The 26,531-nt window shown below is 44.0% G+C and overlaps 1 protein-coding gene across 1 annotated transcript; it reads right to left on the reverse strand.

Annotated features, from left to right (window-relative positions):
- ITK (IL2 inducible T cell kinase) lies at positions 1-25,663 on the reverse strand. The gene is made up of 17 exons (XM_005483709.3): positions 25,458-25,663; positions 14,755-14,859; positions 13,668-13,749; positions 12,442-12,570; positions 11,790-11,830; positions 11,278-11,429; positions 10,778-10,843; positions 10,568-10,622; positions 8,359-8,438; positions 7,579-7,715; positions 6,825-6,899; positions 5,952-6,123; positions 5,092-5,308; positions 4,325-4,389; positions 4,123-4,241; positions 2,604-2,761; positions 1-2,091 (listed from the first exon to the last, which is right to left on the reverse strand). The coding sequence occupies exons 1-17, from the start codon at positions 25,626-25,628 to the stop codon at positions 2,020-2,022; spliced, it is 1,896 nt and encodes a 631-aa protein (XP_005483766.2). The 5' UTR covers positions 25,629-25,663; the 3' UTR covers positions 1-2,019.
- Positions 25,664-26,531: the final 868 nt, after the last annotated feature.

Here is a 26,531-nt window from a genome sequence, read left to right on the forward strand (position 1 = left end):
TTGGGACTCAGCAATTTTATTGTTTGTAAAAATCCACATTGTGTGCATAGAAAGACTGCAAAATAAAACTGAACATAAACCATCACAATAATATTTTGTGCAACCCACTCTAGCTAATAAATATTACACTTTTCCAAATATAAATATAACCTCAGAAATATCAGCTAGCAGAGCAATATTGCTGCTCCTTAACAGCAATGTCCTCATGCTCAGCAGACCCCTGGGTCCATCAAGGATGGTGGGGGCAATGAGCTGAACTTTTGAGCCTGTAGACACCCCTGTCACAGTGTGAGGAGATTTGTAAGGCAGGAACTGATGCCTTGCCCATTTCCACATGCCTGGAAAGATATTCTGGCTCCTAAAAGCCACCCTAGAACAAGGAGCTTGAAAAATATCAAAAATTAAGCCTCCTTCTATGAAGAAATAATTTGACACAGGATATGTGAGATCATGGGATTACATTATTTCCTTGTTCCATTTTTGTTGGCAAACATAATTGAACCTGACTTGTGTAAAGACAGGAGGTTGTTGCTGGAAGTTTGCATTTCAGAGTTTTTGTAAGCTGCTGTCGTGTAAGGTTTCCTCATGTTCTCACCTGCCCAAACAGAGAAGCATCAAAAAAACATATTGCATGTCTGCACACATCATCTGTGAGTCCTCCTGACCTCCCTAGTGATTGTTAATGCTTAGCAAAAAGTCCTGATCTTATTTACAAAGTCTGCAGGACAGCAACATCCACACTTTGGGTTTGATGTCAGTTATGTCTAAACACTTGCAGTGAAACCAGAGATTTTAATGGAAATACCAGGAGATGGATTTTGTTTGCACCTTCTGCTGTCAGCACATAATGTGGAACTGCTTGAGGAGGAGGAACCCAGGCACAGCATTCACACTGGACTTTTGTTTGGTCAGTGCCGTTGTTCACAGAAGAGATGGAGAAGTCTTTACTTGTGGTGATTCTGTTACTTTTTAAAGTTCTCATGATCACTGGTGCACTGACTTTTCTCTGCATGTTTTCTGCTCCTGGCTCCCTCCTGAGCCCTCTGGCTCCTTCCTGCCCAATACACCAGTCCAGGAGTAGATTCCTGTACCTTTCACAGGTAACCAGATCCTGGGACTCTGGGAACGCACAACACACTGCACTGCTCACTCCTCCATACTTTGAACAAAGAATCTGGGTGGAGGTCACACATTTATCTTCTGATGGAGAAAGACTGAAGAAAAAAAATCAATATAAACATTCAGCTTCGACTCCCTTCCTCCAAGAACATCTTCATTTGCATCAGAGTCCCATTTTCCCACTCACTGTACAATGCACTTTGAGGGAATTTCGAGACTCTTCAGCACATACATTTCTTTTTCTCTTCCTCCCTCACAAACTCGTGTGCACACACAGACACCACTTCAGCTTAGCAGGTATCCAAATCCTGTTCCTGTTATGCCACAGTTGCAGGGAAAATCATGCAAAGGGAAAACAAAACCACCTTGAAATACCAGCATCAGAAATGCAGTCACTGAATCCAGCCTGCTTCTGTGTCTCCCAGGCTTATTCCTGTTCAGAGCTTTCAGGTCCAGCCCACTCTGAATTAAAGAGCCAGGGAAATGCCTAAACATTCCTCCTCAGTTAAAGAAAGCTTTTTTTTAATCTCCCTCCAGGGAAGACCTTCATTTGGGAGTTCACAGAAATAGAGCAATGTAAGATCTCTAAATTTTGAGGCTGTCTCTTCAGGAGAAACACCTTGCTGGACTGTGTGGTTCAGGATCCATGCTCAATAGTCACTTCTGGTTTTAAGATGCAAACCACACTCTTGGCCAAACCAAAGCTTGTGTCTGTCTAGGCTCTGGAAAGCCTGGGGATATATTGTCTGTCTGGAAGTACCAGCCTCTGCCCTCTCCTTCTCCCCAGGCATATGGCAAGTGTTTATGGTGAGAGGATTCCTGTTAATGCTTTCTTGGGGAAAATCCAGCCTTCTCTCTTCTCAGAACTCTCTTGGCTGTGCTGAGCATGCAGTGCCATGATTACACATCAAACTCAGAGATTTCACTCAGCTGAAACAGCAGAAGAGAAAAGGATGGCCGCTCATCTTTCGCCTGAGCAAGGGAGAGACAAGAGAAGAACATTAATGTCAGCTGGAGAGGAATGGCAAAGTTTGCAAGGAAAACCTTGGGAAGAAACTGAGTATTAACAAAAATACAATCTACCCCTATAGAGAAAATGCCACTGGAAGAACCAAATTCCTTCTGTGCAATGTTTCTTTTCTATTACCAGTGAATTTGGCTTGGTGGACACTAAGTACCTTGTAATGGCTTGGCTGTCATTTTTACCCCCCTTCAAACTCAGCCCCACAGATCCACAGCTTTCTTAGCAAGGAAACTGGGGAATTAACTTGAGTTAGGTGCACTGTATGGGCTTCTCAGTGAAGTCAAATAAAAGGCAGAGAGTCCAGAGTTTGCTTGCTAGTGCAGATGAAAGCTGCAGTGCTTCACCTCCAGGATTTTATTTTCTGTTAGCATGTGGAGTGCACAAGTCTCTCTCCTCCTTAAAGCCAAGGGGAAGGGAGTTATTTTCTTTGGGAAATAGGGCTCTCCAGTACAATACCCACCATCCTCCAGCAGTGGCTCATCACATCATAAATTGCCTTGGAGGCCAGCTTGGGTTTGTAGAGCCGAAATCCTGCGTTGATTTCTTCCACCACTTCTGCATTGGTGCGATTCTCATAGGGGATTTTGCCCTCACTGAACACCTCCCACATCAGCACTCCTAAAGCAACCAAACAGGAAAAAATCACAAAGAGGCAAATAAAATCCTCAGCAGGTCCCCTTTCCACCTGCTCTTCTTTGCAGCTCAACATTTTCCAGTTACTTGGAAAAGCATTTTCACTTGGATTCTCAGTAGAGAGCTGGAAACCTAGGCTCTAACACAGCTGTACAGTTCGAGGATGCCAGCCAGGACTCTGGTGCTCTCTGAAGCCTCTCTCTGTTGCGTCTGTGAAGGGCACGAACACCCAGCTCCTGCTGTGCTGCTCACAGCCCACCCCAGGAGTGCACAGCTCCAGCCAGCAAAGGGCAAGGGAAGCGCAGAACTCACAGGCACAGACTAGCAAAGGTTATAATCCTGCATTATTTACTGCTGGCCCCAGGGCTGAGTGGCACCCCATTGACTGTGAGCTGTGCACAGCACACTGCCCCATTCACTGTGTGGGCTGGAGAGGGGCCAGGCCCGTGAGTGTGCCAGATCCACAGCCTTTGTTATGGCTTTGGGCAAAAACACACAGCAGTGCCCTTATCTGTGAGGGTCCAGAAGGGAGACCAAAGAATGGACACAAATGGTCAAACAATGCATTGTGGAGCAGGAAATGAGGTGAGAAGTGCGAGCAGTGAAATAACATTTTCAGATCAGCATAAAGCAAATGGAGTCAGCAGAGCAAAGTTGGGAGGGCAGAGGGTTTGAGTGAGGCATCAGTGCCTCAGGAGTGACATGCAGAGAGATGGAGTGCCTAAATGTCTCTCCTCTCCTCTCCTCTCCTCTCCTCTCCTCTCCTCTCCTCTCCTCTCCTCTCCTCTCCTCTCCTCTCCTCTCCTCTCCTCTCCTCTCCTCTCCTCTCCTCTCCTCTCCTCTCCTCTCCTCTCCTCTCCTCTCCTCTCCTCTCCTCTCCTCTCCTCTCCTCTCCTCTCCTCTCCTCTCCTCTCCTCTCCTCTCCTCTCCTCTCCTCTCCTCTCCTCTCCTCTCCTCTCCTCTCCTCTCCTCTCCTCTCCTCTCCTCTCCTCTCCTCTCCTCTCCTCTCCTCTCCTCTCCTCTCCTCTCCCTGTCAGTGACTCTGTTTTTCTTGGACACTCCTGCTCTGTCAGCATGAAACAAAGTTCATTATTTGCTATTATATAGAGTTGCACATGTATAATACATTAAATTGGCAGTATTTGAAGAGTTCTGAAGTATCTAGGTAATTTGATTTTTTTTCCTTTCTTTCACTTGAATGATTTAGGCTTGCTTTTCTAAGCCATTATTCAGGCAACACAGCCTTGGAGGATGCAGTGTTGAGGAGAGTTTACTTGAGGACTGAGCCCCCTGTTTTTCCCAGCTGGGGCTGTTGAATTTTCTCCATTTTGACAAGAGTTCCTTACCAAATGACCAAACATCAGATTTGGTGCTGTAGTTGCTGTAGGAGAAAACCTCTGGGGCAGACCACTTGACTGGAAACTTGGTGCCTGTGGAGCTGGTGTACTGATCATCCAGGACAAACCTGGGAGAGGAAAAGAAGGGGGAATGCTGAGTTCCCCATCCTGTGACAGCCCCAGGGGACCGTGCACAGCCCAGTGCCTTTACCTTGACATCCCAAAGTCTGACACTTTGACCACGTGGGATTCCCCCACCAGGCAGTTCCTGGCAGCCTGCAAGAGAACAAGGTGCAAAGGCATCAGGTCAGAGCTAAAACCCTGTCACTGCCACTTGGGGGCTTTTGTCCTGGAAGAGCAGATTGTGCTTAAAAAGGAGCATCAAAGTGATCTTGTGCCATGCAGAGGACAAACCCCTGAGCTTCTCATGCTTTCTGTGCATTCTGCAGCATGATCCTGTTGCCAGAAAAGCTGTTCAAGCACCACTCTGACAGGCCCTTGTTGCCCAGAAAGGGTGGAGCAAGACCCTAAAATAGCCACAGCTACTCACAGTCACTGCATGCCTAATGAAACTGCAGCAGTGACTGATGGAACTTGACTGAAAACCCCTTAATTAGAACTATTTTATCATCAATGCGTGTTTATGCATGATTTATGCTAGAACAGGTCTTTTTGTCATCTTCACTGATTTTAGACATGAAGAGTGTCAGTCCTGTGGCTCTTGGGCAGCCAAAGAGTCCACTCAGGAAAAAAAGACAAATTTTATGTTTTTTTTTCTTCTCTCCCAAAACCAGTTAAAGGGAATAGATTGATCAGTGATCATTGCTCTAGGGCTTGTTTGGATATTTTTTTTTCCCCTAAAGTATTTGTGCTGCTTTGGCAGTGATGGCAGACACAGGATCCCCTATAAACAGACAGGCAGGAGGAGTGTGGAAGCTGAAATTGAGGAAGACAGCAGAGGAAAAAGCTTCAACATACCAGGTCTCTGTGGATGACAGAGTTTTGTTCCAGGTAAGCCATTCCTTCACACACATCCAGGCACATGCCCAGCAGGGTTTCCTTGGAGAAGCTGCCCCGCTGGCTCCGCAGGTAGTCGGACAAGCAGCCATTCTCCATGAACTCGAACACCAGGCAGATGGGAGCCTCCTCAAAGCACACACCATAAAGCTGCACCAGCTTGGGGTGAGACAGCTTCCTGTGGGGCAGGGAGGGAGGGTGGGGAAGAGGCTGAAATAGGCTCAGTGCCTGCTATCCTCACAGCACGTGTGTTATGTACAGTAATTTATGCCACAGTGCTGCTCCCAGCTCACTGCAAAGGCCAGCTTTGCAGACCAAGGACTAAATATCATCCCATTTTAGTGGCAGTGGTCACCAAAAGATTTTTCTACTAGAAAAACCATTCAAACAAAAATAAAATCAATTTCTGGCTGTCTTATGGGAAGGGAAATGCAAAAAAATACAAAAAAGTCAATAAAACTAAAGACAAATATATTCAATTGTGCAAAGCAAAACATTTTACAGGTAAGGCTTTTCAATGAAATTGTACTTAAGTTTTAAGAGATTTTTTTCTGAGAAAAAACACTTTACTCTCCAAAATGCACCATCAATTATCCTTGCCTTCCTGAATAGCAGAGATCTATCATTCTGGATATTGATAGACTTGGAAGCACAGTAATTCACCTACACTTTGAATTGCCTTCCTTCATATCCACCAGTCTATTTACTATTAAGATGCACAGCAGATAATCCAAGTTTGAATTCCCTACTCAGATTCCTGACTTTTGCTCAGTGTTATGAATCCCACAGGGTGTGATTGTCGTGGTGAATCTACCACTTACATCAAGACTTTGGCTTCCTCGATGAAATCCTCCTCAGACATTGCTCCTTCTCGGATGGTCTTTATGGCTACTTTGGTCTTGTCCAGCAGGTAGCCAAGGTAGACCACTCCAAACTGACCACTGCCAATCTCCTGCACACGGGTGAGCTCAGAGGCATTAATGACCAATTTTCCTGTTGGTTGCAAGGGAGAAAGAGTAAGGACTGAGCAGTGGAATGGCAAAAAAAAAGCTTTTGTGGGTTAAACACTGAGGCAGGACTCCAAGTGAGACTTTTTGGCTCTCCCTCAAATTGCCTGTCTGACCTCTGATAGCTCATTTGACTAGTCCATGCTGCAGGTCATGTTCAAGGGTAGGAACAACAACATCCCCTTCCTCCCTCCTTTGTCTTGCCTATCCAGTTCTTCAGGGAGGATTGTTTTTACCATGCTTATGTGCAGTACCCAGCACAATATGGGGCTTGAGTTTTGAAGTCTCTTCAAAGCTTGAGCTTTGAAGTCTCCAAGAATTACAATAAAGATGATACTGGCAAAATTCTATTGACAACAATATTCAAATGAAGGCATCTTTCAGGAGGGACTCAGCTTTCATCAAATTACTCTGTGCTCCCATTTCCATCTCCTTCGTTCAGCATTCATTTTGGTATTGAATGTTGACTTCTGTGAGACCTGGATTCTCATCACCTCCCTCAAGGCACTGCCTGTCCTTTATCAACGGCCATGACAAAGATGACAAGCTGGTGAACAGAGACCTGAAGAAAGCCATTTATTGTGGTTGCAACCACACAAATATTCCTCAATACCCGTGGGGATGTGCAGGATCACCCAGCCAGCCAGCCAGGAGTGTGGTTCCCATGCAGTGATGGCAGACCCTTACCATAGCTGAGCCCTGCGGTGATGGGGGCCTGTTTCCTCCAGCAGGAGACCGCGTATCGCAGCCGCGTCACGAGACCTGGGGACACGGGGACACTTCTGTTACTGCACAGCCATGGCAGCCTGGCTGCCACCACCCCAGAGGTGCAGATTTACTGCACTGAGTTCTCAGCTCCACTTGAGGGCAGCTGAACCTCTGTGCAGGCTCTGGTTTCCTGCCTGAGAGAAGGAAGCCAGTTCTGAGCGCTTTCAGGTTATTTCCCATTTTCACCTCCAGAGCTTTGAGTTTCTGTAAACTCTGATGAATTTCCAATTGATACTTGGCATTTATAGGGTGTTTTTGAAACCCAGTGTTTGCCTTGGTACTCCTGGACTGTAGGGATGGGAGTCACCATGTCTGGTTATGGATACTGGCCATGTCCTTGACTTTGTGTCAAATCAAGGCCCAGGGATGGATCACCTCCAGAACGCCCTGCAGGGTAATTCCAGCAGATAGCTTGGCCTGGTGGCAGTGATACACCCCCATGGCTCTTTGTAATATGTCATTATGACATCTGTGTTGGCCATAGTCAGCCTTAGAAGGACAACCAGAGCGAGGATGTAATGCTGGAAGCTGGCCTGAAATGACCCTTTCAGAATAAGTGGCAGAAAAGGTGAGGCCATTTAACACTTCATTGTAAGGACAGAGCTCCTTGGGAGTCCTTCCTTCAAAACAGTCACCTGGCAAACCAGCAACACCTCTGTTCAGCTTCCCTCACCTGCTGCATTGTGCTGGTGGTAGTTGATGAGGTCAGGGATGGAGTCAAACACATGCTTTTCTGCCAGGTAGTATCTCTTGGGAAAGTCAGTTGTCTCATTGATGTGATAATGCTTTATAACAGGATTGTTGTCCGTGCTGAAAAAGAGGGGGTTTTCTTAGAGAGAAAATAGCTTGCAGCAAAAAACCAGGGATTTGGGGTATAAACAGAAACAAGTGAGCAGAGGGGAGAAACTTCCCCCAGATAGAATGAGGGAAGAGCAAGGAGTGAGCTGCAGTTGCTAATGAACTCTGGGTATTTGTATGTTCTCCCTCTCACTCGCAGAAGGTCTCATCTCGAGAGGAAGGCTGAGGTTTCCTGATAAGAGAAGGTTGTGTACCAAGTTTCTCTGTCTCTTTGTGAAACACAACTTTCTGCCCCATCACTGAGACCCCTTCACCTGCCTTGCACTGCCCATCTCTGGTGAGTCCAGCACACAGCCCACACTGTCCCACTGACACTTCAGTTCAGGGGACAGTGCCATCAGAATGACAACCCCAGTGATGTCCAAAGGACTATTTATGGGCACATATTTAGATTCAGGGAGAAGTGGAGCCTTTAATACACTTTGGGACTGGCAGCTGACTCTTCTGCCTTTTTTGGAAGTGTTTTCCCTCTATCATTTTCATGAGCCTTCTGCTCTCTCGTTATAATGCCAAAACAACTATACAGAGATTACACACTCAGAGAAGCCATTTCATTGATGTAATTGATGTGAAAAGCTGCTGAGCTCAGCTGTACCTCAATGCTTTGGTGAAAACAGAGACTGTGTACATGCCAGGCTGCCTCGAATCTCTCACCATGAAGGCCCCTTCTCTACCCTGGAACAAAGGAAAGAAAACTGGTTAGAGAGATAATGGAAAAAAAAAAGAAGTAGGCTGGGGGCAAAGCTGTGCTTATTTCAGCCCTGTCATGAAGATGTGCTAAACATATAGGAAAATAAAGAGGCATCACCCCACTGACAGAGCCTGGTGTGTTCCATGCACAGCTCTGGCAGCTGCCCAGGGCCTGCAGGTCTCTCTTGGGTGTTAGGTGCTTTTACCTCAGCTTCCTCTCAGAGCTCTCAGAGGAAATGACACTTAGGCACTTGTGCTGAGTACATGTGGGTGTGCCTCTTTGTCCCTCCAAACCTCTCCTCTGGAAATTCTGAATCCATTGACTGCCCTCAGCCCTATCTGACAGAACACGTTCAATGAAATGTGTGGCCAAGTGGAAAGGCAAACCCCTGTGCGTGCTCCCCGTGGAGTGAGCAGTCACAGAACAAATCACAGTTTATCCAGCACCAGAGAATCCATATGGGAGTGTAAATTATCATTTACCAATGTAGCCCAAATTGGAAAATCTTGGACATGATCCTGCCCTTTCACAGGTACACAAGTCATCCAGTATCTAAACATAAATGGGTAAGAAAGCAATCCTCCTGCATTCTGGCACTCACAGAACAATTTTTTTTTTTAAACTTTTCACTGTAATTGTTTTCCACTCATCTGAATGCTAAAATGCCTCATAGGCCATGATCCCACTGGCCCAGAAAGATCAGATGGCAAAGGAGATTTAACATCACAGTTTGGCTGGAATGTGCTGTACTGACCTATATATTGGTAACAAACCTCACATTTTTTCTTCTGTTTGGAGATAAAGAAGATTTTCTGGCATCCCAAGTGCCTGATTTTTTTCATTCCCTCCTCCTTTGCTTTACATGGTAGGTTTCCTCAATCTTATGTCTTCTACCCACCCACAATAGCTGATGCAGAGCAAATCCACCAAGTGCACCCTGCCTGGGCCTCCTTCCCTTGAGCTTTGATCAGCTCCAGCTGAACACAGGGGCTGAGCTGCTCCTGCATCCCCAGGAATGAGCTGCTGGCTGTGCAGCTCTGCCCAGGTGGGATCAGCCTGCTGAGCTGTGAACTTCCAGGGTTCACCCTTCAGTGTCTGCACAACGTCTGCACCACACAATATCTGGCACAGGAAGGCTCTGAGAAAGTCTCTGTGCTGCTGTGGAAGCATTTAATCACACACAGTGAGGGTTCCAGGACTGGAGCAGGGCAGGTTATGGAGGCAGCATCCTGCCCAAGTCACTCTGAGCTCTATTCTTGCCCTTCCGTTCCCAGCTGACACCAAGCCTGGCCAAAGATCACTCACAAACCTGGCCACATTTCTGTGAGGCTTGCAAGGCTTTGAACAAAAAGTCTCTGCAGCCACATGGGGGTAGTTACCACAGAAAAGTTGTACTGGTAGGACTGAAAGAAAAAATAAGACCACTAAACCATGTGTGGACTTTTTCTCTAGCACTTTGTACAAGAATTTTTAAAACAGCACAAAATTTGTGCTATTTCCATAAAATACTACTGTTCCAGGAAGGAACATTTTATTTGTGTTTATTAACAGGGCCACCTGTTAATGTAAGATCAGATTTAAAAATTAAGGTTGTGTTTGTGTGGAAAATTTGAACAAGAAGCTTATTCTTTGTATTTTCATTACAGTCTTCACTGGAAAACTCTGGCTCAACTGAAAAATTAAAGATGTGTGCTTACATGCACACACACAATTAAAAAAACAAAACCCACAGCCATACTTTTGGCTTTCACCCAAAATACTTCAGCACAAGATTGGTTAGATTTTCAGAGAGCTACTGGCCTCCACAGGACTCCTGCAGAGACAGAAAAGATGAGCTAAAATCACAGTTTTCAGCTGGCACAGTGCTCTGAAGCAGTGTTTTCCTCCAATCCCAGTTACTGGGTGTGTTTGGATGGCACAGCTCCATCCATGCTCAGCTATTGTGGGGATAAGGGGGGGTGTGCTGGTGGTCCTTTATCTCATAACACACTAAGGGCACAAACAGAGCAGGAACCCAGGGTTCATCTCTCTTACACACAGCAGCCCTTGCAGGCTTCATTTGTCATTAATTAATTATTATTTCCCATCCACCCCATAAATAACAGTGGTTTACCTCCTCCCTGAGCAGTGTTTCTGCCTTGCTCCTGCTGATGTTCTTATTGTACCACCTGAAAACATCAAAAGACTCAGAGTCAGCATTTCTAGGCCAGGAAGGTTTCTCCTGAATGGAGCATCCCCAGGGTGGAATGTCAGCTGGGCTGGGGGCATCTGAGGCTTGTAGCTTCAAATCCAGGGTACAAGAAAAAACACAGGCACAACTTACTCATAAACTTGCAGATTCTCAGGTGATTTTTCCACCAGGTAGCTGCTTGGCACGTAGCCTTCATGCCTGTTGAGAGGCAAGACAAGTGTGAGTGTGCTGACAGACAGGATTTTCTCTGCATCTGTAGGAGTCAGCCTTGAAAGCTTTGCCTGCTCATTGCATGACGAAAGTGCTGGTGGGGATGTATTGAGTGTATCAGAAAACAACTGATTGTGCCTCCAAACTTGGAGAGTTTCACGATTTCCCCCCCTGCGTATCACTGCAAATATCAGTCTGAATTGCTTATTGCTGTAAAATTAACTTTCAGATCCTTTTCTTCAGCTGCCTGAAGCAACAGCAAATGGAAGAAGGTTGCCATAAATAACCTTCCATCACTTTTTCCCTGCAAATAAGAGGATGCTTTGCAAAAGCTGAACAAGAGGGAATAAACATGTATGTTAATGGGAGAACAAACTGGAATTAGAAAGGATTTGCACATTGGCTGTTGAAAAGGGACTTACCCATTCTTATCTTGAATCAGCCACCAATGTTCCTCAGAGCTGTCAATCACATAATATTCCTCATTATACTGTAATGTCAGCTCCTGTGGGTTCTGGGCTTCATAATCATATATGGCTATGACCACTGCTTCCCTTGGATCCAGCAACAGTTTCTGCACAAATTAGGCAAAAGGCTCATCACAGTCACATTCATATTAATATTAATCTTCATAAAAAGCAGTGGCATGCTCTCTAAAGTGGTATTTTCCTGGCAGCACTGGTGTCCCCTGGGTTTAAAAGCCTCAAAGCACCCCAGACCATTTAGTGGAGTGTGGTGGCAGCAAGAAAATGTTTGGCACTTTCAAACAAAGAATTTCATACTAAAATTTCAGTTGCACAGAAAATACCCAGGGAATGTTATCACAGGTGAAATTCTAGGTCACTGCACTGTGGTGAACATTAATAAGGACATATTCCCCACTGGTAGTTAATCACTCAGGGCAGGGCACTAAGGACAGCATCACTGCACTCACCCAGTTATCTTCAGGAGTGGGAGGAAGAGGCTTCTTTGAGGCTGAAAAGAAACCAAGAAAGGTAATTTGAAGTAGGTGAGGACAAAACCAAGGGAGAGACCACCAAAGCAATGAATTGATTCAACCCCACTGAAAAATGAGCTTTGGACTTTGAGAACAAGACCTGCCAACTACACAGTGAGTCTCAGCAGGGCTTGGAAACTGGGGTACAGATTAGTTAAGGCACCAAGGTAAAAAATACAAGGTAAATGTTTCTTTGGTGAAGAATGATTGACCACTTGTATTCAAGATTATGCTTGGCCATTGAAACCACAGAGGAAATATGGTTTTGTTTGGTTTGGTTAAAATGCACTCTTGAATGCATTTATCTCGAGAAAGTTGTTATGGCTTACAGACTGACCACAGCTGATCAAGTTCTTACTTCTCCATCTCATTCCAAAACCAAGCATCACACAGAGGAAAATGTGAATTCAAAAAAAAGAATTCCACATACAATCAAAGATAAGCCAGAACATCCCAAAAAGCCAAGAACGTCTCTTTACGGAAATCTATCATAATATTTTTTGATGTTCTGTACAAAAGAGATTCAATCCTTTACTATTGCTAGGAATAAATATTTTCCATGTCAGGATGGTCTTAACAAGTGCCTTACCATTTTTGGTGGCGTCATATACCACACAGCCAGCTGCCATCTTCTCTGTCTGAGCACAGCATCTCCACTTGCCATCCAACCAAAAATCTGGATGACACTTTGAAGCCAAACTGTTGTTGTATCTGATTTCTGAAAAACATTGGGGGAAGAAAAAGAAAGGGAGAATTAATTTGTTTGCATCCACATTCGTTCTAGAAGTCATCTAAAACTAAATGGAAATAATTGCTCTTTGAAGAATTGTCCAAAGGAGGGGGCAGTCTACCAATGTTGAATGAGAAGAGGTGATAAAGCAGAAGCTTGGAGTAGGGGAATAACTGATTGCAAGTCAGTACATGAACTACACAATATCTCCATCAGGCACAATGTTTTCAGGGGGAACAATACAGCAGCAGTGCTGTAAAACAGAAAAAAGCTGTGAGAGAAGCCTGTTGCAGTTTTTATGTAACTAATTGACACCTTCATCACACCAAGCACTCAGCTTGTCTCTGCCCCCAGTGTTGGTTATTGCAGCATCATGTGAGTGAACCACAGCACGATTCAGGAGGTGAACAGGAAATGAAAGCTACCCACAAAAATGTTCCTTAATAATCATGATTCTCTAACAAGGTTGTCACCTAACCAAAAAAACCTATTAATAAGAGCTGAAAATTTTTCTGTGTAGAAAAGGTTATTTTAAAAAGTTAGCCATAGGAAAATCCTCCTCTCTTCCTGAAGAAGAAACCTCAAATTACAGTCACTTATTAAGAGTTTATTCTAGAAAGACACAAATTACAGAATCCCAGAATGGGTCAGGCTGGAAGGGACCACAGTGAGTCTCTGGTCCAGCCCCCTTGCTCAAGCAGGGTCATCCCAGAGCATGTGGCACAGATGGTTCTGGAATATCCCAAGGCAGGGAGACCTCACACCCTTCCTGGGCATCATTTCTGCCCATTGCCTCTTGTGCCATTCCTTGGCACCATCAAACAGGGCTGGTCCATCCTTTGAAACCTCCCTGTAGACACTGACAGACATTAAGGTCCCCAAATAAACCATCCAAAATTCCCGCATCTGCTGAAAACACACCCACCAGATTTATAAGCATTTTGATTTTATATCCCACTACTTGGGTTGTAAACACTTTGACTGATGAGATTGGAGATTGACTCCTCCTGCTCATTTTCTGTGCATTATTTGTCACAAAGCTGGTCATACATAAGCCATGGCTGGGTGGGCAGAGGGGATTTTACCTTCCTTCAGCGTCAGGACCCATCTCTGCCGGCTCTCGCGGTTGGGGGCAAACACGTAGAGGATGTAGCTGTCGTGGACAATCTGGAGAGGGGGTACAGAAAGAAGCCAGCCATGAGAAGCAATCCCAGATGCACTGGTAGCAAGGGAGTCACCCAAGGGAAGAGGCAGCAGCCCTGTTACCAACAAGCTACGTGCCAAATGATGATGTGGGGAAGTAGCAGGGGCTTCTCAGACGCAACTCTTGACCTCTGTCTTGGGTTGGGAATGGGTGTGTGTTCTATTCCTATCTGATGGGACAGTTATCTTCTGTTAATTGGGCAGTTTGCTTTATCTCTTCTACAACCCATCCTCCCTCCAGGAGATATCTTTGGTTCATGAGCCAGTGAGTGTCCCTGCATGGCTGATAAAATTCCATCATCCCAATGGGAGATGCTCCGCCCAGGGGGAGGAGCCAAGCATTCCTACCTGGATACAATCTGAGGTTTGGAAGATCACAGCCTGCCTTTCCCACTGGATTCTCAGAGGAGCAGCCCTTTCCCACTGGATTCTGAGGAAGACCAGGCCCATCTACACCACCCCTGAACCTTCAGAGCAAAACTCCCCCCTTGTACAGGATCCCTGCTCCAGCAGAACCACAGCTGGCACTGAAGGAGGGCTGAGCAACCATGGAATGGGGCTGTGCCACCAGCCTGACCCACAGGGTGTCAGATCCTATTCTGACTCTGACAGTGTTGTTTTGCATTACTGCATTTTTTATTTTGTTTTTTTTTTCTTCCCTAATAAAGAACTGCTATTCCTGCTCCCATACCTTTTTTGCCTGAGAGCTCCCTTAATTTCAAAATTATAACAATTCAGAGGGACAGTTTTACATTTTCCATCTCAGGGGAGGTTTCCCTGCCTTCCTTAGCAGACACCTGGCTTTTCAAACCAAGAGAACCTCACTGACTTTTGATTATTTAAATTGGAGTAAAGGTTCTGATCAAGAGCCCAGTGTTGGGTTCATTAAGGACTGCACTGTGAAGGAAATGCTGCTGAAATACAAAATTAAGTGATGCCTCTCTCAATATGGTCAACAGACACACTCACCTGGAAAGGGTATTTGTACTGACAGGGAATGATGATGTCACTTCTCACAATTTCCACACATTTAATCCTGGAAAGTTCCACTGAACCCTTCAAAGTCCTTTTTTTCTAAAAGACAGAGCAAAGCACTTGGTTGAGGCTAATGATTGTGAATTAAGTGAATAATTAGACCAGACTGTTAGGCCGTGGGAGATTTAGTTTTAATAGAGCAGAAGCAAATTAACTGATTATGTAAGACGTTAAAAATTTAAAGAGTAATTTTTATATTGGGCATCACTATATGTATTCCCATACACATAAATATATGCATATATATATATTTCAACTCAGCACCAGTTAAAACCTCTACTTGAAATTCAGTTTTTACTTTTTTTTCTTCCAGCAAAATGAAATCCCTTTTTAACCAAAAAAAGAACTATTTTCATTAAATTTTCAGTTTACTAACACCCCTTTTTCATACTGAAAAGCTATAAACTAATAAATATTTTATTTAAAAAGTTTGGGTACTGAGAATTTCAAAACTATTCATTTCATCCAAAATGTACATTTTTCCTGTATCTGTCTTCCAAAAAACTACAACATTTCTCTATTTTTGTTTCGTCTGGCTTTTCAGCTAAGAAAAAAACAACAGGGAATTTTGAAATGAATATTATCCTCAAAAACTTGCCAACAAAGCTGTTTCTCTGGCATCCTCTGCTGTGCCTCCATTCACCAGGTGTTTGGGTATGTCAGGTACCCAAATAACAGTATGGGCAGTGAGGAAAGAGTAAAAAGAGCGGGCATTCATGGATCCCAGCTGCCTTGGTGTACCCTGTTCCCTGTGGAATCCTCACCCCATAGCACTCTTTTGCAAGAGAGGGGTGAGGGCAGCTGGTGGAAGTGGAGCTGAGGCCCAGCCTCTGGTGCTTCTGCAGGATCCCCTACACGAGGTTGCTCTTCAGAGTGAGCTGGTTTCCTGTTTTGATTCATTTTCAGCAGGGATTAGGCACTAGCTGTGCCCCCCCTCAGCTTTGGGACAGCGTGACGGAAATCAGTGAGGTTTGAGAGCACCAAAACACTGCAGAGCTTCTGTTTTCCAAACACTGCCAGCCGGACAGAGCCTGAACTTCAGCTGCTGCCTTGTACCTGCCACAGGTTATCCCTCACTCAGCAAGACTTTGGCAGCCTTCTGAGCCTCCCTTGGGCCCCAGCTCTTTGTGGTTTACACCCTCCAGCTCCCTCTTGTCCCTTTTCCCCTCTGTCACCATCGCCCTGCAGCTCTGCCCCCTGGCAGCAGCCATCCCCACCACTGCGCCAGCCCCACTGCTGCTCCTCTGCCCCTTTCAGAGTTAAATTCAGCCTGAACCAGGGCAGCAGCAGCTCGTGCCTCTGGAGATGGGGGGAGGTTTGCCACAGAGCACTGTCAAACAGCCTCAAAACAGAGAGGCCCTGGGGCTCCATAAGCCTCTTTCTTGCACGACTGGCTGGGTGTTTTGCCTCTGTGTAACTGGACTTGAGGCAAAAGAGGAAAATTATTACAGTGCGGTGTCACATTGCTCCTGCTGGCCTTGGCTGGTGCATCTGTGGTTTGTATTTGTATTTGCTTGCAGTTTAACCAGTGTCTCTGGATTTACTGCCAGGACTGTCTCTTGTAGACATCTGCCTGTGTAGCTCTCTGGGGTGTGGAATTCTCCTAAATCAATAAACCCAAGGCTTTAAAGCACCCATAAGTGTAAATGCCAATTAATTCCCAAGAGTGCTGGCAAGCCTTAGAAGGCCTTAGTGCACCCCATTTTCACCATTTATTTCCTTTCATTCTTATCTAGTCACTTCTTTCAGACTTGGCTTCCTCTGTCTGTTCTTCAAAACCTCCTCTATCATTTTGTTCTACCCCAGAGACTTTTACCCTTTTGATGAGGCACAAAGCCATTTATATCCTATAAAAACCTTCAATTTTGTTAGTACTGAACTCTCCTTCATCTCCTTCCTTTGAAGTCCTGGGGTTTACCCACATGCATTCCTCCCCTGAGGCTTTAGCAAGCGATGCTGTGCCAGGCACAGGCTCTGCTCTTTCCCTGCACACTGGTTATTGTTGATGCTTTTCTGGATTGCTGAAAGACAGGGTCCAGCCTTCTCAAGGAGCTTTGTGCAGCTGCCCTGCAGCTCTCATGACCCACTGTGTTCCTTTTAATTACACAATTCAGTGATGGAAGCTCCTCATAATCTCATGTTGCAGCACATTGGTCTGTGTCTCACAGCCAGAGCACTGCCCAGAGATCCCCAGCTGATGGGACCCTGCTGATAGAAGGCAATTACAGTCCTCTAGCAGGACAAACAACTGAAATTACCACTCACAAACCAGGCATTACCCAGAAACTGGGCTGGAAACTAAACACATCCCTGCTTTTGTGATGTTTGACCACACTTTAATCCAACAAAAGCAACAGGGCCATTTGGAAGGAAGGGGAGAGAAAAAGCTTCTTAAAAATGGCCTCCGAAAAACCTCAGAGACTTGTTCCTAAAAGGGTGAGGCAAAACATGCTGACAGATCTCCATTTGTTGTTTCCAGTCTGCCCAGAGCATAATTGGGTAGATGTTTTAGCTGGCTGGTCAGTAAGAGCATCAGAAGAGGTCAGAAAGTGGTCCTGCTGCGAGCCATGTGTGGAAAGAACCAAGGCAGGCTGCTGTGCCATGGGCAAAAGCACATGTGCTGCAGATCAGCCCATCCTGATTTATTCCTTTTGGTCCAATATTTGCAATATATCCACTCTGGGAACAGCTCTGAAAGGAGCCAGGTGCATCACAAGCCCAGTGCATTGATATCTTCATCTTTGGTACTTCCACATGGCTCCAGGAGCTCTTTCATTGATTAATCCTTTGGTTTGTCTCTGCTACATAAACCAGATGACTCTGGTGGTCTCTGATTGCTTTAGATGCTGGGATAATTGACCATGGGACAATGGACACAGCCCTACCCTGCAACACAAGGAGGCATCTCCCTGTGCCTGCCTGAGGAATGAGCTGCCTGGCATCTCTCATGTGCTAAAATCATCCACCAGCACAGCAGCTCACCCAAAAAATGAATCACTTCTCTCCAGCTCAGGGGCAGGGATGAGGAGCTCATGGTGAGAGGGCAGTGAACCATCAGTGGCTGCTGCAGGTGACACAGGTCTACTTGTGATCACACTTCCATGGCCCTGCACCCTCAGGCTGCTCAAAGCTCTGAGATCTTGTGAGATACGGGGCTGAAAGGCTCTGCAGGGAGGGCTTGGGCTGAAGGTCCTTTGGTGGGTGCTGAGAGGTTTTGCTGAGCCCCACTGAGTTTATCAAAGGGCCCTGGCAAAAGGTGCAGCCACCAGGGCTGGCAGCAGAGGGAAGGGAGAGGAGAGGGGAGGGCAGAGCCTCATCTCATTGAGCAGAGGAGGAGACCAAAGGCAGCATTTCTTGCCAGGAAGGCAGCACCCTGTGCTGCATAAAGCTGGCTTGGTTCTGAAGTTGCATAACAACTTGTGTCTTCTTTCTTTTGTTCTGCTGAGGGGAAAACCAAGCCATCAGAGGTTCAGGTGGCCCCAGGCTGCTCAGCAGCAGTCCCTGCTGAGGGCTGTCCATGCTGCAGCTTGGCTTTCCTTGCCCATGGTGTTTGTGTTCACCTCCTGCCTCCCCATCTCCTGTGCATCCCCTCCTGGGCAAGGCTGGCAGCGCCTCCTTGGCAGGAGGGCAGGGGAAAACAGATTTACAGCTGGGGTGGAGCAAGGTAGGAAATTCCAGTCCTCAGCAAGCTCAACCACAAAAACATTTCCATCAATGAAAGCATTTCATGACCTTCTCTGTACCATCAGGGTTTGGGGTTTTTGGTAAGAATCTGAGCCAAAGTTCATTCCCTGTTTTCACTCACCATCTTGACTCAAAAGAGCAGTTCTTAATTGGTGATTAAGTAGATGAAGGATCTTTGCTTTGACCCTGTGTCACCTGTTCCCTGTCCCTCTGCTCTAGCTGGGCTCGTGTTCAGCCTGAACAGAGGCAGCAGCTGATTTAGAGAGTTGTGTAAGGTGGAACTGCCCATGGCAGAGAGCTCAGCTGCTATGGTCAGCTTCAGCCTTTTCAATGAGTGACACTTTCCTGCCTTTCAGAGTTTTCTTCAGGCCTTGCTAAGCTTCTGAAAGAATTTGGAAAGGAATGTTTTGGTGTAGAAATAGTAACCAGAAGCTTATGAGATACTACTGGAACAAGATGGAGTTATTTTTAATGGTAGCCCTCCTGCTATTTTTCCACCAACCAAAGTACCTGAGCTTGAACTTGAACCTCCTTGGACACTGTGTTTATACAATTCTTTCTATCTCTTATCATATTCCTTATCTGTGGAATGTGCTGTATTTATCATTAATAGGATCATTTATTAGGATATTAAGAACTGTTGAAAACTGGATTAATAGCAACTTTGCCTGGACACTATATTCATTCAATATTTTGTGAGTTTTCTCACATTAGGAGCACTGATTGTTTCGGGGCTTTTGGAAATAAAACAATGTAACTAATTTTTAATTTGAATCTGAAAATGAAATTGAACAAATAGATTTTAAAAAGAAAGTTGTAAGGGATTTTGCATTTTCTGTCATGCTAACTGTTCTGAAGGAAAATTGGAGAGGAGTGATAATTGATAACACTGGGATTTCCTGTAGAACCTTGGCTGTTGTGTTATATTTCAATACCTCCAATGTATTTTGCTGAATTTGATAATTAAATCCCTTAATGTGTCTGCTTGTCTTACCTGTCCATCATGACTATTTTGTCCTTCAACTTGAACTAAAAGAATAAATAAATTGTTTTACTACTATTTTCACATCTAAAGAACATGAAGGTGTTTTAGGGGTGGGCACACCCTGGATGCTGAGTGCACAGAATTGTGTTAAATAACAAAACCATCTGCAACTGGTGCTTGAGATGTCTCCATTCAACTATTTACTATCCTTACACAATCCTATAGATCCAATTCAGCCTTGTATTCCCACCAAATCCAATTCCAAAATTCATTTGGCTCAAGTCTTGTCCAAGATGGTTATCAGGGTGCCCATCTCTACAACAGCACAAGTGGTTGGACAAGAAAATCAATGCCATCATCAAAAAACAGAAGGGGAAAAAAAAAAAGGAAGAAAAAAAAAGGAAGATTCTTGGCTTTCAAATGAGCTTTCTAATATGATGGAAATAAGCCTTTTATGTTACATAAAAGGACATGGAACAACTCCTGAATACTATATTAGCTTCTTCAAAGCTGTTCTTGACTCCAGCAAAGACTAGAAGCAGTGGATTGCAGTGAATGAAGGATTCAGTGGAAGAAAAGAAGCTAAATTAAATCAACTATATGACATCACTTTTTCATGAAAAAAAAATCTAAGCTTTAAGGCCAAAATTAAAAAACAGCCAGAAAGGATGAAAGAGTATAGAGCAACAGGTGGCATTCCAATAAAATAATCTGCAACGTTGATTAGAATATAAAGCAAAGTCAAAGGCACTGGGAGCAGAAAATGACCACAATTGAGCAGTCTAATAAAAGATAACTTTTAGGAAGCCTCATATTTATTGTTATATATTTAAATTAGGAGGTGTTCTTTCCTTTTTAAAGATAAAAAAGAAAACATGGGCTGAAGATTTTGCTACATCCTCAATGTTCTCTGACAGAAGAAAGTTTTGAGCTTTGTAATTTAAACAAAACGGAACTATCCGACATTTGCTGCAAAAACATTGCTCAGAAGGAATTAAAAATATTTATTCAAAAACTAAAGACTAATAAATACACAGAAAAGGACCTAGTAGGAACAAAACTGGGCAAGAACAGAAAGGGCAAGTAGAAAATTATTATAATCATATTCTGGAAGGTAAAATTAGCTATTCCAGCAAAAAAGGAGCTATTTTTATTACCAGACTTTACCACATGTTTGTGTAGTTCGAAAGGCCACAGACACCAGACACAGAGAACCTGCATTTTGCTCAAGGCAATCCTGTCTAGACAATATCACCACCCTGAATCAGGATGCTGCTGCAGGAGTCGTGAGTGGGAACAGCAACAGACAGGAACTTTACAAATACTCAGAAAAATATTGAGTAGGATGGACTGGAATAGGTTGATGGAAGATGTGGAATCTCTGTCCTTGGCTTTGAAGCAGTGGCCAGCCAATGCTACAGCCAACCTGTCCTGGTGTTGGTGACAGTCCTGCTCTGAGTGTTGATCTTATCCTGGCAAAAAGTCTGATTAACTGAATTTAAGCAGTGCTCTCCAACCAGGATTACCACGATTCTGTGATTTCACAATAGAAACGAGGCTCATTGTGACCAACAATACCAACTTCATCCTCCAGCAACTCCAATAATATAATTTGGATTACTCCAAATTCCTGTTAAGTTTCCAGAGAAGCACTAGACATTAAGGCACAGATTTGTACTTTGCTTCCATCTTTTTAGGATTGTATTGATTTTACTGTATAAAAGTTGATTGAAATGGGTGATGCAGGCAGATGCCAAGCCTGACTTCTTTGTGGGCGATATGTGTATTATTAATAAATTAGTTGGAGATATGCATCAGAAAACAAGCGGTATTGCAAATTCTGGCAAGCAAACAGTACTAGTTAATAAATACATGGCAGGTTATGAAGAATGACATATCTAATCAGATGTATGTATTTGGAAGGTTGTATTTAAAACCGTAATTAAATCATGACTGCCTAGGGTAAATGTCCCTGTAGTCTTTTGGCCTGCTAAGGTGTTCAGAATACACAAATCAATGAGAAATGGTTTGAATGGCCACTCTAACAAGAAGACCAGAAGGGATATCTTCAGAAGAAAAGTTTTAATCTGTTACATTAGAGTCTTGGGGAAAAAACCAAGTTGGATTCTGTGTAGAATAATGAAGGTGAGAGGGACTGGACTCAGAGAGGAGCAAAGCACTGCTTTTTGTCCCATGGGTAGCTGGACTGCTGCAAGCAGCCCCACGTGTAGATAATGCTACAGAGCAGCTGGAGCATTTCTGGGATGCTGATAAAAGTCTTTTCAGCCAAGTTTATTCCTTTGTTCTTATGTAACAAGAGACTGAAAGCAGATTTCAAGGCCCGCTGAAGTGCCATCTTTGCCATCTTTATATGTGAGTATCAAAGATGGGAATGAAAGAGCCCAGGACAAGGCTGAGTCATTCTGAGTGACCTCCTGAGCATCTGACCAGTGTAGGAAGAACTGTACTGATGTAAATGAAAAAAGAACTTGGCCTTTTCTGAGTGAGCCTTTCATTGCTGCCTTTATCAGCTGGACTAATAATAGCCCCAAAGTGTATGAAGATATAAAATTTCAAAATATATATGTGCCTGAAAGATTTACCAAGGACCATAAGCTGTTGGGTGGGGGTGGTATAGATAATTCACCAGTTTGAGTGCTTTTGCTGCATCTAAGTAAGAATATTTGAAACTCTGTCCCAGACACCTCCCCAAAGAGATTCACTTCTCTGCTGCTTTTGCAGAGCAGCAACTGTACCAGCACACTGAGAGTTTCAGTGTCTGAATTATGCATTATTGTAGTGAGGATCAAACTCATTGAAATAGTTAAAATTATTACTCCCATGTGCTTGTTTACTCACATGTACAGTAGCTACAAAATCAGACCCTGAAACAAATAATTTTTGCATTTGGAATTGATTTGCATGTTATAATAAAGGCACTTCTGATGTCTTTTAGCAGAGATGGGGGCTGAATACATGTGCCTGTTATCAGGGCTTTGCTTTATGTTAAGACAGCCCTGCATTGTGCACTGCATAATGAATTCCAGAAAACACAGCTTCTTATTGTTGTCAGTTATTGGGGGCTCATTCTCCTAATGAGACATGTAAATATCTTTCATTAACATTAAGGGCCACTGTGTGCTTGGCCCTGAGGAGAACAGTGCTCTCTGTCAGCTGGGGCAGAAAGATGAAAATTACAGTGAAAATGCCATTACAGTGACTGCAAAAAACCCCTGCCTTTATGAGGTCAGTTGTCTTGACAGCTTTGGGTATCATTTGCAGAAACATCTCTGTAGTCTTTTAGCCTGCTTATTTCCTTATTTTGGACTGATAAAAAAAAAAATTAATGTTGTTTTATACCTTTGATTTAAAAATGCAGAGAAAGGATGTTAAACCCTGTTAAATACAGGCAGACTGCATAAACCAGAGCTTAAGGCATAAGTGTGTACTTTGTGTCATCCAACTGAAATCAGTGGGACTTCTCAAACCTTTAAGCAGTTCAGTAGTTGTTTTACCTGACTTTGTGCACAGGCTGTCGTTACTGACTGACCAGGGACTGGAGAGATGGGAACTCTACAGGTACAAAACTCTGAGTACAGCAATCCACCAGACAGGTTGGTAAGACCTTAAAGACACCCATCGAAAACCCTTGGTGGAAACATTCCCAGAGATCTCCCTTGGAAAATCCATGCTTTAAAAGTCCAGATATGTGCTGGGCCCATCCATGTCAGTCCATAGCACCCGAGGATGCTCCCCATCACTGCAGCCAGCTGTCAGCAGTGTCCCTAAACCTCCAGAGCAGGGCCACCTGCAAACTGCCCCCTGGCAATGGTGACAGCCTGCTCTGACTCTGCCAGCCCCAGAAATGATCTGAGAGCATCCTGGTGGATGCACTGCAGAGCAAAGCAGCACCAGGGACTGCACCAGGCAATGAGCACCAGATCATTGAGTTCAACACCCGCACGTGGTGCCTGGTGCTGGTGCACTCCTGGGAATGGCACAGCCCATGTGCTGGGCAGGGATCATTGGAATCCTCCCTCCATTGGCTGACAACTCAAATGGTGTGGGTTCCCTCCATTCTGAGCACAAAACAAGATGGTTCTTGCATGGGCTGCCCTCAGCTTTCCTCTCCAGAGCAGCAATGGCCTGACCAAGCAGAGGTCTCGCCAGCATGCTCTAATTTTGATTACCAAAGAGGCTAATGATCAGTTCTGGGAGTGCTTCACAGGACAAATTCTTCTCTCTCTATTTTGTGACAAATTCTTTTCATGTAATAACCCGATTTTGCGAGAGAAGACCTGTTTGTGTGAGAAGAAAAATCAGCATTTCATGGAACATCAGCCCTGTGATTACAAATACACCACCATGCCTCAAATGCACACAAAGTTCTGAAGTTACATGCATGTTTACCTACATACGTCTATACATATATAATATGTCTATTTTGAAATATATAATATATAAAATAAAGTGGATGATACCTCAAACCCTCATCTCACCTAAATGACCTTTTGGAAGACTCAGAGGGAAAATTTCCACGAACACAGAGTGTGAAGTCTGTGCCCCACTGAAAGTCACCAAGTCAGATTTTCCAAACTATTTCAGTCCCTAAAGATGCTGACAAGGCACCTACTGCAAAAGTATCCAGTCAGAGTTACGTTCAATTCATGTTAAGCACACCAAGACTCAGAAAGCATCAAAGAAAACCAGTAGCAAACATTTCTCTAAACACCTACACCTACAGCAAAATTATTTCAATGCCTTTCAAAATTTAGCCCTGAATAATTAAGTGGAATAGTTATAATGGAATTTAAAACCTTATGAAAATGACATTTGAAAAATAGTTTGGAGACCAGACAAAGATAGTCTCGAACCACAGACAGTCACAGTATGCAGCAATGAAAAGTGTCCTGTTTAAAATGGAGGTGAGAAAAACAAGGACTAGAAAGTATAAGCAAGAAAAACATTTCATTGGGCATATTTGAGAGAAATGACGTGCAGGTGAAAATGACTGTTAAACCTTTAAACCTTTTAACCTTTAAAGCTGGTTTGTAACCCCAAAGAAGTTGTGATAAAATACCAGGGCACATCGTGCTTTTCTTTTATTGTTGGGTTCTGTTTCTACTAATTTTCTGCAACTGAGCAAGATCAGAAGGTGTGAAGTTGCCAGTGCTGGATCCAAGGCAGCACAGTTCTTCCCTGCCTACAGGAACAGTGCCTAAACATAATGGATTAACAGCACGTTCAGGGACTGCTGGAAAACAAGCAAGATTATTTACAACCCTAACGAGGCTCTGCAAACATCCAGCTAAATAGAAGGGAATAATTCTCACTTCACTGGAGCACTAAACACAATGGGGTGCACAGATTGACTTCTAATTTTCTTCATATTTAGCAAATCAGCAAAATGCAAACTTGGGGAAACAAAGCCTGGCCTGAGCCTGGATCTCATCATCACAGCCCATCTGAAGCTAGCTCCAAAGACCCCTCGTTACATGTGGCAGCTGAATTTATTTTAAAATGCTAGACAGATCTCCTACCACCCATGAGCCTGATGCCTCGAAGAAAAGAATGAGAGTGAAGATCTGTTGGTTATTTTCTCACAGTTACAATCAGGGTACACTTATGACCTTCACAATACGCCTCTCTAGATCACCTCTGTCCACATGTGAGGTGCCAGGCACAGGCTCACACAGCTCTTACACACAGCCCTTGCCAAACTCCTTTAATAAAACTAGATCTTTCCTAAAAATTTGTAGTCTTCTTCCTCCATTCACACCACATGCCGGCAGATCAGCAGCTCTACATGACCCATTTGACCAATTTTCAGGGCACGGTGCTGTAGCAAGGACCAGAAAAATTAACAAAATTTAACAAAGATCATCCTTCCCTCCATTAGCATCCTTCCCTCCATGAAACAATTTCATCCTTGCTGCCATTGCTGTGAGAGAGAAAACGAGTGACGTACCCCGTGGCGATGCTCGTAGTATGCCAGCTTGGATTGGGTCAGGACAAAGAAGCGCACTTTAAAGTTGGAGGGTGAGGTCCTTCTCTTCTGCTGGGATTTCTTGATCAGCAGTTCCTGCAGGAGCACACAGTTATTCATGGCTGAGCCAAGAATGTTTGCCTCCCAGGACATGGGAGCTCTGTGCTCTGTGCTCCGTCAAAGAAAGAAACAAGAGAAAGAAGGCAGTTAATAAAAAAAAAAAAAGTGTTCAAGAGGCAGCGTAGGTGCTTTTGAGCTTTATCTTCCCATCTACAGCAAAGCTTCCTTTCTGTCAGACCATAACCACATCCTCTCTGAAGCCATAAGGTGAACAGCACACGTTGAAATATACGCTAAGGTAAATGTTGTGGAAAAAAATATCACTTGAGGGACATGCAGATGTGAATCAATGATTAAGGATAAATTAAAGGGGTGTGGTATGATTAAGCATCTGTCTCCTACTGGCTTATCTGGTATATACAGTTATAAATGCATGCACCCAACATGGATGTACAGGATGAGTGTCCTGTTCAATGCTAATTAAGAATGTGCATTTTCCATAAAAATACAATTTAAATATAGCACTTAATGTACAGATTTGTAGAGACTTTGCTTTAGAAAATGCAGTACCATAGGACAGAAAGAAGGACAAACTGAAGCTGTTGCCAGCTGATGCATATATATATATATATATATATATATATATATATATATATATATATATAAAATAAAAATTAAAATAAATTTTAAAAAAATTTAAAAATAAATATGGTGGCCTTGCTGAAGACTAGATGCATCAGATATTGTTAACATTTGTCATGCTGAAGTCCAGTAAACCTTTACTTCGTTTCTCAGCAGAGTGACTGAGTACCAAAAAACTCCTGTGGTCAGATGACACAAGTGTGTGATCTAAAAAAGCATCACTGCTGTCAAGGGGGATTTCACACCTATTTGTAGATTAGGATGAACACTCAGGCCAAATTTCCCAATTCTTCTACAAGCCAGTCTGCCTCATGCAGAACACGTGTACAAAATATGCAGAATTTGATGTGAGTT

This window comes from Zonotrichia albicollis, chromosome 15 (assembly GCF_047830755.1).
Source record: "Zonotrichia albicollis isolate bZonAlb1 chromosome 15, bZonAlb1.hap1, whole genome shotgun sequence".
In the NCBI taxonomy this organism is placed as follows: Eukaryota; Metazoa; Chordata; class Aves; order Passeriformes; family Passerellidae; genus Zonotrichia; species Zonotrichia albicollis.